This window comes from Pelophylax lessonae (assembly GCF_965119305.1).
Source record: "Pelophylax lessonae genome assembly, chromosome: 4".
NCBI classification, from domain to species: Eukaryota; Metazoa; Chordata; class Amphibia; order Anura; family Ranidae; genus Pelophylax; species Pelophylax lessonae.
In genome coordinates, this window is record NC_138771.1 from 239394393 (window position 1) to 239408623 (window position 14231).

Below are 14231 nucleotides of genomic sequence, written 5' to 3' on the forward strand. Positions count from 1 at the left end.
GAACCAAGCGATCAGTGGTGTTTGATTGCTCTGTTCTCAGAGCCGGCGGGGGACAGTTGCAGCATCAGACCGATGCTGCATCCACCTAGGTAAGTATGATACTTGGGGGATACTTTTCTTTTAATACATTCTCTGCATTACGGTAAAAAAAACTCGCCACTAACTTTTCCACCCTGTGTACCCCAAACACTTACCTGTGTCTTGTCAGCAGTCAAGTGCTGTGCCTTGCTGCAGGCCTTCTCTCTTCACTTCTGGGTCTCACAGGAGACTTGGGCAGCAGTGGGAGCCATTGGTTCCTGCTTCTGTCAGTCAAATCCTATGAGGAGAGAGCGGGGGAGTGGCCAAGCGGCTCTGTGTGTGTCTATGGACATGTACAGTGATCGGGAGTGTGTCTGCAAAATTCCCCCTCTAGCATACAGCATTATATGGAGGCACCTGCAAAAGAAAGGAAGAGTCCAGAGCACCGGCGGTGAACTCCAGAAGAGGTGGTAAGGGACTGCTCTGTACAATACCATTTTAATAAAAATGAGGCTTGAATTTCACTTTAAAGTGAACATTCATGCATCGGGGTTGATGTACTAAAACTGTTGAGTGCAAAATCTGGTGCAGTTCTGCATAGAAACCAATAAGCTTCCAGTATTTGTTGTCAAACCTAATTGAACAAGCTGAAATTAGAAGCTGATTTACTACCATGTAGAGCTGCACCAGATTTTGCATTCTCCAGTTTCAGTAAATCAACCCAATTTATTTATCAGTAACTTTAGTAAACCAGCAAATCATTATGTTGGTGACCATTGTCCCCAGAGGGAAAGTGAGGGAAATTCTTTCCAATGAAGATGAGGACAATATAAAAAAAAAAAAGAAAAAAGCTCAAACCCTTCCTCTTTCAGTCCAAAAACAAACACATTTTGTCTGCAGTTCCACTTGAAAATTGCACTTTTTTCGTTCTTTGACTTACTAAATAGTTTGTTAATAAAGATGAAAAAAAAAAAACTTTTTTTTTTTACTAACAGTACGTTTTCAAATCTTTGTTTATCTTTACAACTGCTGATTCTCTTGTGGAATAAAGCACAACTTCTAGAGCAATGTAAGTTCCTGTAAAGTGATATTGTGCAGCATGTTGGGCAGAGGTGGTGTGCTGTGCTGCTTAATACAGTAGTTGGTTTGTGTTTGCTGTAGCTGTTCACCCGCTTGCCTTCAAGTTCTTTTGACACTTGTACACTTATTGGTTAATTATTGTTTTTGCGTTAATTATTGTATCACCTTTTATGGTTTGCGGTTCCCCTTGTGCGGTGTTGTTTTTTTTTTAATACTTTGTGAGTCTTTTATAATGACATCCGATTTTATTTTAATTGCCCATAAACTGTTTTTATTCTTATTATGCAGTACCACAGCCTCCAACTATTACTCATCAGTCACCAAAAAATTACATTGTGGATCCAAGAGAGAATATTGTGATTAAGTGTGAAGCCAAAGGAAAGCCACCACCAAGGTATGTTTCCCCACAGTGCTTTGCTGTATGCGCTTAGAGGTCAAGTGAAATACAATCATGGCTAGTAAAATTGTGGATGTGCTTTACTTTCTCTGACATCCAGACATGAATTTTCACTCAAATGAGTGGAGTGTAATTTTTCTACACTTTATTCATATAGGTCAGGGTTTCTCAACCAGGGTTCCACCAGAGGTTACTAGGGTTTCCTTGAGCAATTAGCAATGTCTGCCTCTCCAATAAGTTCCCACTGACACCATTGATCGTTTTAGCTATCTGTAAGGGGGTAATTTTACCCAATTACCCCTCACATGTAAGAAGCATTCTTCCCACTAACCATCACACTAATGTTTAATGAGACTGCTTCATGTATTCATCTTTGTTGTCAACAAGGCCTTGCTGTCTACAATATAACATCATTATATTGTATTATTTTTGGGATATTACCCAATCTTATATCAATTGAGTACTTTTGGGTCTCATTCACAAGCATATCCAATGTAAGAAAGATGTTAAATCATTAACAATGCTACAACAAATATCTATAGTCAAAATGTTATATTGCATACCCATGTGGGGCTATCGTGGCTCTCTGTGCAGGTCCTGCCTATACACTTGCCTTGGAGAGGTAATGCTATTGAAAGGATATCATGCAGTGGTTGGTGAGGGCCCCATTCATTTTTATTACTCTGGAGTGGTGGGCTTATTATATGTGACCTTCATAGATTGAAGGATAGTAGTCAGTAGGTGATATCAATAGGGGTGGGCTCTGTGTTAGAGTCGACCGTAAGTTCGACTCGAACATTAGCTGTTCGTGTGTTCGCACATTTGGGTTGATCGGCAGGAAGTTCACCCGCTGATGAGCACCCCATAATGCACTGCGCTGTTGCAGTGCATTGATTGCTGATGATTGGCCAAAGCATGCACCTGACCTGTATGTTTTGGCCAATCACAGCACAATGTCCTGTCAGAGCCATGATTGGTCAAAGGCAGGGTGCCTTTGGCCAATCATGGCTCAGGGGCTAAGTCCACGCCCCACACTGTATAAGGCTACTGCTTACACGACAGCACTGTATAGTGTGTTACTATAGAGATTAGGGAGGTAGTTAGTGGATAGTGAGTTCAGTCAGTTTAGTGCAGTCAGGGTAGTGTACAGGTATACCCCTCTTTTAAAATGTATTGATATGTTGTAGTCCTGGGTCCCCTCTCGGTGCTCCCCAAGTTTTGTGTCCCTTTCACTTATAGTTTGGGAGCAGTGCTATGTCAAGCTGATCAAGATTTCCCATAGACACCAATGTTAAAGACTTTAAGCAGTGCCCTAGTCAAGCTGACCAATATTTCCCATAGCCGCCAATATTAAAGATGGGGAACTGTGCCATGTGAAGCTGACCAAGATTTCCCATAGATGCCAATGAGCACTGAGCTGAAAATTGGTCTGGGCAGGAAGAGGTGAAAGTGCCCAGTATTTAAGTGGTTAAAGGGAACCCTAGGACAGAATTTTAAAAACTTGGCGTGGGGCCCCCCTAAAATCCATGGCAAAAAAAAAAGGACATGCCCCCTCAAAATCCATACCAGGCCCTTTGGGCAAAGCACATTGATGGGGACAAGGGCCTCTTCCCGACAACCCTGGGCTGTAGTTGTGGGTGTCTGCGGGTGGGGGGCTTATCGGAATCTGGAATCCTGGCCCAGACCCCCCCCCCCCATGTGAATGGCTATCGGGTACATAGTACCCCTACCTATTCACCAAAAAAGTGTAAAAAAGTGAAAACCACAGAACACAGTTTTTGACAAGTCCTTTATTAAAAAGAAAAAAAAAATAGTGTTCCTCGATGTAAATCAATCGTCAATCACGCCGCCTGCACGTGATGCCATATGAAGGCAGAAGGGGGTGGTGCCACCGGGTGACATAATCGGGTGGCCTCGCCCTTGCCTATAAAAGAACTGTCAAAGCTGAAGATTAGGCAGATGGCGGGTAGCCTCTGAAGAGGCAAAGCGTTTTTGAATTTTTTTCTATTTTTCGGGTCCGGCGGACGTCATGATTGAGGATGGAATAACAGGGACACTATTTATTTTCTTTTTAATAAAGGACTTGTCAAAAACTGTTCTGTGGTTTTTACTTTTTTACACTTTTTTGGCAAATGGGTAAAGGTACGATGTACCCGATACCCTACATGGGGGGGGGGTCAGGATCTTGTTAAAGGGGGCTTCCAGACTCCGATAAGCCCCCCACCCGCAGACCTCGACAACCACAGCCCAGGGTTGTCGGGAAGAGGCCCTTGTAAAGTGTGGCTGCTTGTAGCATTCTGACTCAGCAATTGTTCACGCCTACAGATGTTGTTGTACTTTTAAGGATAATGATCTTGCACCTTGTCTTCCCTCCCCCCTCTCCCTCCCCCCCTCTCCACCCCCTTCCCTTCCCTTACTCCTCACATCTTTTCCTGCCCCCCCCTATGCTCCACCCCTATCTACTCTCCCTTCTTCCCTCACACTGAGTTCATTAACTATAAAAGAGTTATTCGTACTGGTATTTTTGCTGTATGATCCTAAGATATGAGTGGTCACCTCAATAAGTTTATATGTTCTGTGACTCATCTTGTCTGATGTTTATCATATGTTTGTTAAACTTTGCTTTCACGATCAAGTTATTGTTACGTTTGGTGAACTCCAATAAAAATCTTGATTAAAAAAACATGGGGACAAGGTGCTTTGGGGTGGGGTGGGGGGCATTCCAGAGTCTCCAGGGTCCTCCACTGGTTTTCCAAAGACCACTACTCAGAATATGATAAAAAAACATATCAGAGAACACCAGCAGGTGTTTAACATCATAGGCCACTGGCGAGGCTTACTCCTTTATCACACACAAGTTTCAATTATATCTTCTGTGATGGACACTCTATGATAATGTATGCAGTTGTATGATTATATATGATTTATTACTTACTGATATTTTGGTTTTGCACACATTTGAAGTTGTTATGATTGAAGTTATTATATATGATTTATTACCCAGTTACTGATATTTTTGTTTTTCTTACTTTTAATGTAGTTATTTTTAGATTTTCCTTGTGTCCAGAATATATAAGTGCAGCATCAACCTTTTGCACCAAGTGCTTATTTCTTTTTGGGTTATTTTATAGCCCAGATAAGTAAACTAGCTTGGGTGGCAACCATGGCTGTCTGCCTAGATAAAAGACAGAATAAAGAAAACCAATGCAGCCACAGCATCTAACGACTGGTAAACTGCAATATATGAAATGCTCAAATGTCTGTGCCTAATAATGAACCAACTTCTGTTGGAACTCCAGACAGAGAACTTAATACACTGTTATATATTTGAATTATTTTACTTTTTAATATTTTGTAAAATGTAGTCATTTCGCCACTCTTGTGATTAACACAATCCTGCCACACTTCCAGCTTGCTCTTTGGATTCTGAATGAGAGTCTTACTATCAATGAGCTTCCCCCTTCCTTAAGGCATAAACATCTTCAACAATGTCTCCGTTGCCTTGCAAATGTTAGAATTAAAGCTCTGTTCAGTGCAGTAGAGGCCGTTTGCTGCTAAAGTTGGTCATACACTAGTAGATTTTCAAACAAATGATTGTATGTGTATTTGTATAAACAGTCATCCAAAAATTCTCAGTACCTTTAATTACTTGATAAATGTCATTCGAAAAAACATTAATGTTAACTTTAACATTCAGTTTTTGTAATGAATGCAATTTCTAGTAGGAAAACTACATACACTGTTAGAAATTTGCCAAAAATGTTCTATCCTCGTCCATTGAATTTTCTTCACACTATGGTCAAAAAGCAAACATCAATGTACCCCACTACTGATTAGAAAAATCGAATAAATACTCTCAAATTTTTTTAACAAAATTCTACTTACCTATGGCCCACCCAAGGGAAGCAGACTTAGTCTTAGCTGTTCTGAATTAGAGGTTCTGCGAAATAGGTTGCAACTAATATTGCAGCTAATAATTTTTTTAGAGTGTAAATGTAGACTAAAAAGTATTACAGTAAACCCCCCTCCATTGCGGGGGTTACGTTCCGGACCCAGCCGCGAAAAGTGAAAATCCGCGAAATAGAAAAACCCTATTAAAATGCATTGTAGGCATGTTTTTTTTACTGTCACTGTACGTGTAAAAGCATTTTAAGGTCTTTAAACACACTTTTAAAACAATAGAAACTCATTTAAACACATAAAAGATACTGAGAGACATAGCAAGAGCTATGGAAAACACAAAAATATTTCGTTTTTAATGATTTATATAGTAAAATAACATTACAAATAAAACCGCAATATACCGGGACCGCAAAAACTGAACCGCAATGGAGCGGGGGTTTACTGTATTTAATATTTACTGGGCGTTCAAATGGGCATTACTGATAGTGTATACTGTATAGGTAGCATAGTGTAGTAAGGCCTGTTTGGTTTTCTTAGTTTTTCGTCTTATGACTACTCTTCTACCTATGTGTTATTTTGTAGCTTTTCTTGGACTCGCAATGGCACCCTTTTTGACACAGAAAAAGATCCACTAGTAACAATGAAACCAAACTCAGGAACCCTTGAAATAAATATATTATATAGTGGAAAAGCAGAAGCTTATGAAGGGGAATACCAGTGCACTGCCAAAAATGATCGTGGAACAGCTGTATCAAACAATATTGTTGTTCGTCAGTCCAGTAAGTCATTATTTACAAATGAACTTATCTGTATGAAATATACTATGTAAGTTATCAATCTGCAAAGTTCAAACTATAAAGCGTTCTTCATTAACAATATAAATTTCCTTTTTTTTCTTTCATTCTTTTACTTTTATTTGTCTGTACTGTATTTATTTTATGTTTTTATTTTACTTCACAAATTTTGGTAAGCAAGCTTCATTTTATTAAAGTTCTTATAATTCACGATGCACCACTTTTCCATTCTCTTTCTTTTCAGTGCTGGATTTTCTGTTTAATTCTCTTGCTTTTTTTTTTCTTTGATTAAAGACATCTTTATAATCCTCAAAGCCATCTTGTTAGAAGGTAATCCCTTATAACTCTGGTTAAAAAAAAAAAAACTGCATGGAAGTGCAAACTGTTCCTTCAACTTTCCTACTTGTGGGACCCCTCCAGAACATCCTTCTCCTCCATAACGATACAATCTCTACAAAGAGATTGTAGAGACAGATGAGTATAGAAGTAAACCTGGGTAATGTGTCCTCAAAGTTAAAATAAGGGCAATGCGTGTAATTGCACCAGAAATTAAATGAAAGGGTACTGATCTCAATTGGTAATGACAGTTTCAGATGTTCACTCACACACAGACTAGTATGTCTGAAAGCTCATGTCATGAAATATAAAACAGATAAAACACAACAGGATCTGTATAGTGCCAGGGGTGATAAATAACCTTCATCTAATTAATGAAGAAGTAACGATGCTGATTTATCATTGATATCATGTAAATGAATACTGCTTACTAGGCATAATAGAATCTTCTTCTACATTACCCAGTGTTTATCTTAATTCACCAATGACCCATTGTCTATTGCACAGAAACCCTGTATGTTATTATTATAATTCCTCTTAATTTTCCTTTTCTTCAAGCCACACACACTGTTCCACTGAGGTGTTTATTCTTAATAGCGTGTTTTAAACAGTGAATGTTGAAAGTACCCATAGGCATAAGATGATGATGATGTTGGTTAGTTTACTATATCACCACTGGAAAATACTTTGTACATCCAAAAACCTAAGGAAATTCTTTAGTGTTGTCCATACAATATGAAGTTCAGCACCAGACACGTTGGTTGAACAAGGGAGAATTAGATTAAACGTTCCAGCTATTAAGGTGTATTTCAAGTCAAAACATTTTTTTCTTTAGTATTTGATAGAGTGTGGAAGGGTTGAAAACGCTATTGAACCTTTAGGCCTCATGCACACTGGAAATTTTTACAGCTGCAGTTTTTGGCGTCAGACTTTTTGTTTTCTATAGCCAGTAAACTCCCCAGCATGTTATCCTATGTGTCCATGCATGCATAGGCTGTTATCAGCAGTTTTTTGGCAGGGGCGTTTTCTGGCTGGAAAAAAAACCCCACAGAACTAGTGGGTTTCAGAGGAGTTTTTTTTTAGCTGTAAAAATGCTTTAACTCTAATAAAAGCTTAAAAACGCTGAAAAACACCAACAAACGCAGCTATTCTGCGTTTTGTGTACGGTTTTGAGCCATAAGCTTTTGTGGGAGTATAGTTTTGCAAAAAAAAAAGCTAACAAACGCTGAAAAATGCTGAAAAACGCTACTGCAAAACAGCTGAAACACTCCATATACAGCTACTTTCTACTGGCGTTTTGATAACGTCCAGTGTGCATGAGGCCTTACTGCAATCCAGAGGAAAGTTGGAGACATTTTTCCTTTGAACTCTGCAGCGGCAACACTGAAAAAAATAAAAATATAATTTTGTAGTAGAGTAGAAGAAGGCTAGAACCCTTGGCAGATGTGCGTGTCACCTTTCCCTTACTACTTTTTTTTATAAATCCATTGTCAATGGGAATAACCGTAAGGGAAAATCCATCTAATGTCCCCAATATCAGCAAAATCCAGACAGGGGTTCTCATCCTTCCCCACTCTATCCAAAACTAAAAAGGAAAAGTATTGTGTTTTATCTGCTTTGTCCTTGGTATCCCGTGGTTATCCACTGTATTCTTCATACACCATCTAATTATCAAAGGAATGTGTCTCAATTCTTAATCTCATATGACACAGTAGTCAACTAATGTGTATGGGTACTTTTCTATTTACAGTTAATTTGTAATATGTGGGCAATTGAAAATAGAGTAATTTAATATTTATTGAGCAGTTATACTGTAATTTATTTATAGCTGAACTAATTTAGTGGTCTTGGTGGCACTAGGTTTATTATGCCGAGCATGGGAAAGAAGTGGTACCATTAGAAGAAGGCATTCGAAGTGAAGGGCATGTTGAGATCTCAGCATGGTAGTTACTCTCTGAATGTTAGCAAGTTCAAGACACATATATTGTATTTCCAGCACACTGTAGTAGAAGCATTTAAATGGAAAATCTCAGTTTGAGTACATTTGTCACACCAGGAAATATACTTCTTACTCCAATAACAGGGAACACAGTTGACAGAATGGTCTTAAGTACAAATTATAGAGATACAGTAGTCAGATAAAGTGTGTAGAATGTTGAACGTGTTCATCAGGGTGACTTTAGCTCTGGTTCACATTAGTTTTACCAAAAGCATTTAGGGATCTAGAAAAACTGCAAACTTTGTGAAATGTTGACATTTTAATGTCAATTCACAGAAGCTAAGGCATGAAATATTTTCTTTTTTTTAACTATTTTTGCTAATTTATCAACTTTGTTTTTTAGTTCTGCTAAATTCGCCCAATCAATGTTTACTCTATTTTGTATGTCTAGTGTTAACGCTTTAAACTCACTGCAATGGATGCCCTCCTGGCAGGTGTTTTTACAGGCAGTGGTCTGCCATCAGCTTGTCTGCCCCACTGGCCACGATCAGCTGCTACATTCAACCACAACACCTCACCTCTTACCTGTTATGTAGAAATTGACCTATTTGGCTGTATTAACTTAGACCTCACATCTGCAGGGCACATAGAAGGGGACAAAATGTCCTGTTAAGCACTGAAAACTGCCAGGCAAAAGTCATATTGTTAACATGTCCACTCAGTAAATTTCAATGAGGTGTCTATTGAGAAGAGCAGAAACAGCAGCACTTTGAGATGGTAAAATATTGAGCTGTGAAAAAAAACACTGATTCATGAGAAATAGGAACTTTCATTAGTTAAGAGCTGATGGAGAAAAATAATGGTTCTACATCTATGCAATATTTGTTTTTGTAAACTATTTTGGTGTAAAACTGGATAAAATGCTTGTAAAATAATTCAAGTAGTAGTGAGGGTTGACACTTTTATGATTTTAAACAAGGCCACAGTGATGCAAGTAGACTGAGTTTTAGTGAGGATACATTGTGGCTTTGTAATATGGCAGTGCAACTTAACAAAAAGTCCTATGAGCACATCGCAATAACTTATAGAAAATAAAGGTATGTGTCCGTTCTTCTTTAGATATTGTACTCTGCACAATATATCAGAGACAGCAACCTCAGCACTCCAGAAATCTCATCATGCCCCATTCCTCTAAAAGCTATGCCTATGGCTGTTAGAGTCTTTTAGTGCCTCATGGAACTTGTAGTTTCACTACAGCTGAAGTGCCTACCCCTGCACTATATAATCAGTTTAATCACCAGCAACATACTTAAGCTGCAGTACTTTTTTTTAAATAAATTAAAGCCCAGCTTAAGAAAAAAAAAATATTTGATAGCGTATGAAAGGGGTTCCAGCGTCTGTCAGATTTTTATTGATGCATCTCTCACCATTAGACAGGAAGTGCTGGGAACTCTCTTTAATTGTGACACAGAGAAAATAATGTTTGCAGTTGAGTGCACAAGGATTAAAATGACTAACAGAGGTTTTGTAAAGCCCACACCCCTTTGCCTTTCATTTCTTGTCCTGGTGTCATAGGAACAAGATGTGAGGGAATATCTCCTCAATGGGGTCACAGGGAAAAATATAAGTTTGATGGATATGTTATCTCTTCCACAAGGTAGCAAAAAAAAAAAAAAATTGATAGAGTGAGGCTTTAAAGAGGCTCTAAAGGCAGATGTTTTTTTTATTTTTTTTAATTTAATCTGTTCTATGCATTAATGTACAAAAACCTTGTGTGTTCTACCTTGCCTTGTTTTGCACCGTGTCTCTATGTGGGGACAAGGTTTTGCTTCAATTTTTCAAAGCTTCCAGCAAGGTGGACAGAGAGTAGCACAATAGTGATATTGGAAGAAGTGCCTGAGATAGATAGATAGATAGATAGATAGATAGATAGATAGATAGATAGATAGATAGATAGATAGATAGATAGATAGATAGATAGATAGATAGATAGATAGATAGATAGATAGATAGATAGATAGATAGCTTTGGGGCAAAACTTTTAATTTTATTTATTTATTTTGGACAGAATGGAGAGGGATTAGAACACCTGTCCATCTTTATTGCTGTCTGTGCTTCCATTTGGGAGATTCTCCCTCTCTATTTGTCCTGTGTACCATTATCATCAAAAGTTACAGTAAAAGAAAATCCCAAATTTTGGGTTGACACCAGAGCAGAAATAGAGAGGAAATTTTCCAATGGGGACACTAGTTCTGGTGAACCTGGTGACAGCCTAGGATTCCCTCACTTTTTAGGGATTTACTCTCTCTTCCAGTTTTTACTATAGAACTAACGTGTTATAACCCTCCCTTACTCTTTCCAACGTGAAAAAAAAGTTGCCTTTAGTGATTGTAAGGCCCTGTTCACATTGCAGCAACCCGACTTTGCCGGGCGACCTCACAGGTCGCGGCGCGCTGCTCGCCCCGCGACCTTGGAGCGGCCGGCACGGACTTCATAACATTGAAGTCTATGCAGGTCGCTCCGGGTCGCCCCAAAGAAGCTCCGGACCCTTTTTCTAAGTCAGAGCGACTTGTGTCACTCCTATTAGAACGGGTCCATAGCTTCTGTATGGCAGGCGACCTACGGTGACCTGTGAGGCGACCATATTGCCTCACAGGTCGCCCCAGTGTGAACGGGGGCTTAAGGATAAAATGTTATTTATTTATTTTTTTAAATAACAAACATGTTATACTTACCTGCTCTGTGTACTGGTTTTGCCCAGAACAGCACCAATCCTCCTCCCCTTGGGTCCTCTGCCAGTGTTGTCCTGGCCCCTCCCCACAGCCAGGTGCCCCCAGAGCAAGTGGCTTGCTATGGGGGCACTCGTGTGTGCTAGCTCCAGAGTCGACTCTGTGTGTCTATAAAATGCCCCACCCCCCCTCTCTCCCCACTGGTTGTGTTTGACAGCACTAGGAGCCAATAGCTTCCGTTGCTGTGTCTGAGCCAATGAGGAGAGAGAGAGAGCTGAGAGAGCAGCTGCTGTTGTGCACATCGCTGGATCGAGATTGGGCTCAGGTAAGAATTTAAGGGTCTGGGGGGGAGTTGCTTGTAGAAGGTTTTTTTACCTTACTGCAGAGAATGCATTATGGTAAAAAAAAAAAAAAAAAAAAAACTTCCGTCTTTAGAACCACTTTATTGGACTTTGGGCAAACGATAGGCTCATGCTGCAGCTAGTTTTAGACAGAACATTACAGAAATAATTACATTCTTTAGGAATATGTGCTGATCATCTCCCCAAGCTATTTTACCAAATTTAGAATAGACTACATAAATGCCTAAACTTTCCCAAGAGCACATATAAATGTAAATTCTCAGGTTACTTAGCTTTTTATAGGTGATGTTGTAAAAACGACAGCTTTAGAAAATGTTAATTTTACTGTATATATCGGTTTTCACTTGTTTTAATTTTTCCAGGATCCCCTCTCTGGACAAAAGAGAAAATTGAGCCAATTGTGATGCAACAGGGTATGCCCCTGGTTTTACCATGTAAACCTCCAAGAGGTTTACCACCTCCTGTTGTATTCTGGATGGATAACTGTAAGTCATTGGTTAAATCTGTATTTTTGTGAATATGCTTATAATGATTAGACAGGTGCTATTTTGTAAAAACATTTGCTATGCTTATTTATGTATCACTTGTATCATCCATGAAATCTAAACTGGAAAATGTGTATCCTGACATAGGTTTCAGCTAGAGTCATGGAAGAAAAATCATCAGTAATGAACATCTGGGGGGGGGGGGGGGTGATACGGTTCAGGAAGACAGTTTTTTCAATATGAAACCAAAATCAAGAACACTGGGACATTGCCTTAAACTAACTGGAAGAAAGTTCAAAACTAATCTTAGAAAGTATTATTTTACTGAAGAGGGTAGTTGATGCTTGAAATAAACTTCCAGCAGAGGTAGTGAGACAGTCAATAGTAAATGGCTTCAAATATGCTTGGGACAAACGTAGATCTATACTCAGACAAAAAATTGTACAAAAAAACAAACAAACAAAAAGAAACTGTATAAAAAAAAAGTGGGGCAGACTTGGTGGACTACTCTGTATTTTTTCTGCAATCGCTTTTCTAAATTTCTATCATAAATTATCATTTATAAAAATATATTTCATTGCCCAAAACTGGCACTCAACCAGTTATTAAATGAACATGTTTTTTTATAACATATTTATTTGCTTTTACACATTAATGTTTTATTATAATTAATATTTCAAGAGCAACTGAATACATTTGCTAGGCTGTCAAAATTAAGTCTATATTTTTGCCATTCTGCAGTTGATCTTCATCAGTAAAAAATTTGAAAATCTAGTCTTGTTTTTCAGCACAGGATATATATAACAATACAAACCAAAGGTAATAACTCTTCCCTGATCTGCCCAACATTCTGCTGGAGATACATGTAAAGAGTGTCTCAAAGGCTTTGTTTAAGTCACAGTTCATTTTCTCCCAGTATTAGTCAATGGGAATGCAAAAGAAGAATGAAGTAGGTTGATGCAACTTAGCAGGAGGTTAACTGCGGGTCAGAAGGAGGTTAACTGAAAGTCAACTGCACTTGTAAAGACATTAAGGTGAAATTCATCCCTTGGAAATATCCTAAAATGATCTTGGATGCACCTACATGTGTGCTGCATTTGCCCATCAACACTAGCTCTTTATGTGTTTAGAGTAAAACACCTACTAGGTGGATACAATGTTAACATAATGACACAAAAGGCATGAAGGTAAAGTGTGGAATTGTAAAGAATGTATAGAAAGTGGGAATTTTGCATATTGTCGAAAACGACAGATCAAGGTAATTGTGAGAGGAGCAGATCAAACTTGTCTAATTTAGGCATGTGTGAGAAGAGCAGATCAAAATGATCTAATCATGTCATATATGAGAGGAGCAGAGTGGACCATGTCTGATGTAAGCCAGAGGTGAGATGAGCTGATGAGAAGAGCATAATTGGGATGTGGAAAGTGCCCTGAAACAGAGGGGATCTCAGAAGGTTAGTCCAATGACAACTGTAGTAGGGGCCAAGGGAGGGAGCATTATAGTGGGGATAAATGGAATAGAGGGAGAGGTAAATGGCGCTGCCCAATATAGATATTGAATAAAAATATTGTGTAGGTAGAGGGTATAACCCAAAAATATAAATAGTTGTGGTCACAGTGTTATAATCAAAACATAATATAATAAATACACAATTGGAAATGACTTAATAGTAAATAATAAATATCAACAAAATTAAATTAATCAGAAACAGTATATGGTTATGGTGCAGATCTCTGGTGGGATCTATATAAAGTGACTGAGTGACAAGGTGCTGGTGAAGTTGTGATAAAAGTTACCACGTGCGATTCAAATTTATTCCATCTTTGCATTTCTTGTTTATGCGATTTGTTTTGGGGATAATCGCACCAATCTCTTGCAACATTAAGTTGCCTGTTGAAGGACTGATTCTTACCCAGCACCTTATGTTTAGTTGTATCTTTGATACCTTTTCACTGGTTTAGCTTACCCCACATGCCTGGTGGGTTTATTTGCCTGTTTTGGTATTACCCCCCGCACGGTCACTTAAGCACTTTATATCCGATTCTGGTTTGGATTTACCCTTTTCATAATTATATGTGGTAACTTTTATCACAACTTCACCAGCACCTTGTCACTCAGTCACTTTATATAGATCCCACCAGAGATCTGCACCATAACCATATACTGTTTCTGATTAATTTAATTTTG

The 14231-nt window shown here is 38.6% G+C and overlaps 1 protein-coding gene across 17 annotated transcripts in view; it reads left to right on the forward strand.

Moving 5' to 3' along the window:
* Positions 1–14231, forward strand: part of NRCAM (neuronal cell adhesion molecule) — a 352914-nt gene that overhangs the window by 196589 nt on the left and 142094 nt on the right. For 13 of the 17 annotated variants that reach the window (XM_082254972.1, XM_082254962.1, XM_082254963.1 and 10 more), the window contains exons 3-6: positions 1070–1087; positions 1387–1492; positions 5981–6177; positions 11921–12043. In XM_082254972.1, the coding sequence (XP_082111098.1) occupies positions 1070–1087; positions 1387–1492; positions 5981–6177; positions 11921–12043 (444 nt within the window). The remainder of the gene's footprint in view (positions 1–1069; positions 1088–1386; positions 1493–5980; positions 6178–11920; positions 12044–14231) is intronic. The other 4 variants (XM_082254975.1, XM_082254969.1, XM_082254967.1 and 1 more) reach the window with 1 other exon arrangement.